We start from the raw sequence: 1,752 nt of genomic DNA, 5'->3' as shown, positions 1-1,752 counted from the left end.
GCATTAAAATATGATTTTATAATAAAAATGTCATTTTTGGACTAAAAATAGCTAAGCTTCTATTTTTCCAGTGATTTTTGGATATGTTTTTCCATATATTATCTTTTGATGACCTGTAAATGTTCATAATTTTATGAGTTCATATGCTCGAAATATGGATTTTTCAAGATAAAATCAAATTTAAATGAAAAATAGGTTAATATGAGTAATATTTCGAATCTAGTCATAGAAATTTAGTATATTGTCACATGAAATTTTATAAGATGTGTGTAAAATAATTGGCTATAATGAATTCTTTATGCATGATTTATGAATTTTTGATGAAAAATAACATAAATAGTGACTTTAATTAGTATAAATTGTTAAAACATACATCGTGACTAAAGAAAAACGTCACATATTGCATTTTATCATTTATTTCAAATCTAAAATTGAAAAGTTGATAAAAATAATTTTTCTCATATTTTTATGGTTATAATTGATAAATCCGATAAACCGCAACATTGTTTTTCTCGATAAATTTTGAAATTTTTAACCTAAGTTTTTTGAACATTATGAGTGTCATGGTATTTTTCCATAATTTTCATGAGTTTAAAATTTAAAATTTTGAATTTATTTGAAATTTTTATGATTTATTTGAAGTTTAAGACATAATTTTGTATTTTTGAGTCCATTTATGAACAATTATAAGAAATATAAGTTAATTATTGTCAATTTGTTAGTGGAGACTAATTTTGAGTCCTAAGATGGTTAGGGTAATTAACTTGTACATAAATATGAATTTATGTAATTATTGTCATTTTTTTTTTTTTGGGAAAGGTAAGCTTCTCATTAAATAATTAAACCAAGCCCATTACATCATTGGTGAAAGATAAGCACTTCACTTATCCTACTTCTTACAAATTATATCAATCCAGTTCAAAGCTTTACTATTCTTGCTACCAATTCTAATACTACTCAACCTTAGTCGAATTTCATTATGAATCTGTCTGACTAAACATTCAGGTCTAAGCAGTAGCATTTCCACCCTGCATTTGTTCCTGCACCACCAAATGTTAGTCATCAATGCTGCCATTACTACTGCTATCACTCGTTTTCTTGCCAAACTTCGTGATCTCCATTTAATCCACCAGTCACAACACTTCCCTGCAGGCAACTGGAAAGGACACCATCTGTGAACCAACTCCCTGCATTTCCTACCGTATTCACACCTAAAAAATAGGTGCTCATGATCCTCCTCAACCAGTCCACACAGGAAACAAAGATTAGCAGGAATAATCTGCATCTTCATGAGCCTATCTTGTGTGAGTAATCTCTCCTGAGCTATGAGCCACACACAGAATCTATGCCTGGGCACCATCCACCGTATCTTGTCGTCAATCGCCCATCGACTTTCTCAATATCAGGTCGAAGGAACCTGTAACCCTGCTTAATGGTATATTGCCCTGTCATTTGTCCCACAGTACCATAAAAAAATTGATGAAATATAGTCTTCACTTGACAAATTTTGCGCCAAGCCCAACTACTATTGATTGATGGTTCATACTCCTTCCAGGTGCATCTTTTGATATAGATGGAATGCACCCATTTGACCCACAAGTGGTCTGCTTTCTGCTCAATCCACCATACGTATTTCCCTAGAGCTGCAATGTTCCAATCATACAATTTCTTTATCCCAAGCCCTCCTTGATTAAAAGGACGACATATAGCATCCCAAGCCACCAGAGCAGGACCTTCCTGATGCTCAGTACC

At 32.4% G+C, this 1,752-nt stretch overlaps 1 protein-coding gene across 1 annotated transcript; it reads right to left on the bottom strand.

Moving 5' to 3' along the window:
* Nucleotides 1–889: 889 nt before the first annotated feature.
* On the bottom strand, nucleotides 890–1,285 carry LOC141628375 (uncharacterized). The gene has a single exon (XM_074441530.1). The coding sequence runs from the start codon at nucleotides 1,283–1,285 to the stop codon at nucleotides 890–892; it is 396 nt and encodes a 131-aa protein (XP_074297631.1).
* Nucleotides 1,286–1,752: the final 467 nt, after the last annotated feature.

Source organism: Silene latifolia, chromosome Y, assembly GCF_048544455.1.
Source record: "Silene latifolia isolate original U9 population chromosome Y, ASM4854445v1, whole genome shotgun sequence".
Lineage (NCBI taxonomy): Eukaryota > Viridiplantae > Streptophyta > Magnoliopsida > Caryophyllales > Caryophyllaceae > Silene > Silene latifolia.
The sequence above is the reverse complement of the archived record's forward strand: the minus strand, read 5'-3'. Positions and strand labels throughout refer to the sequence as shown.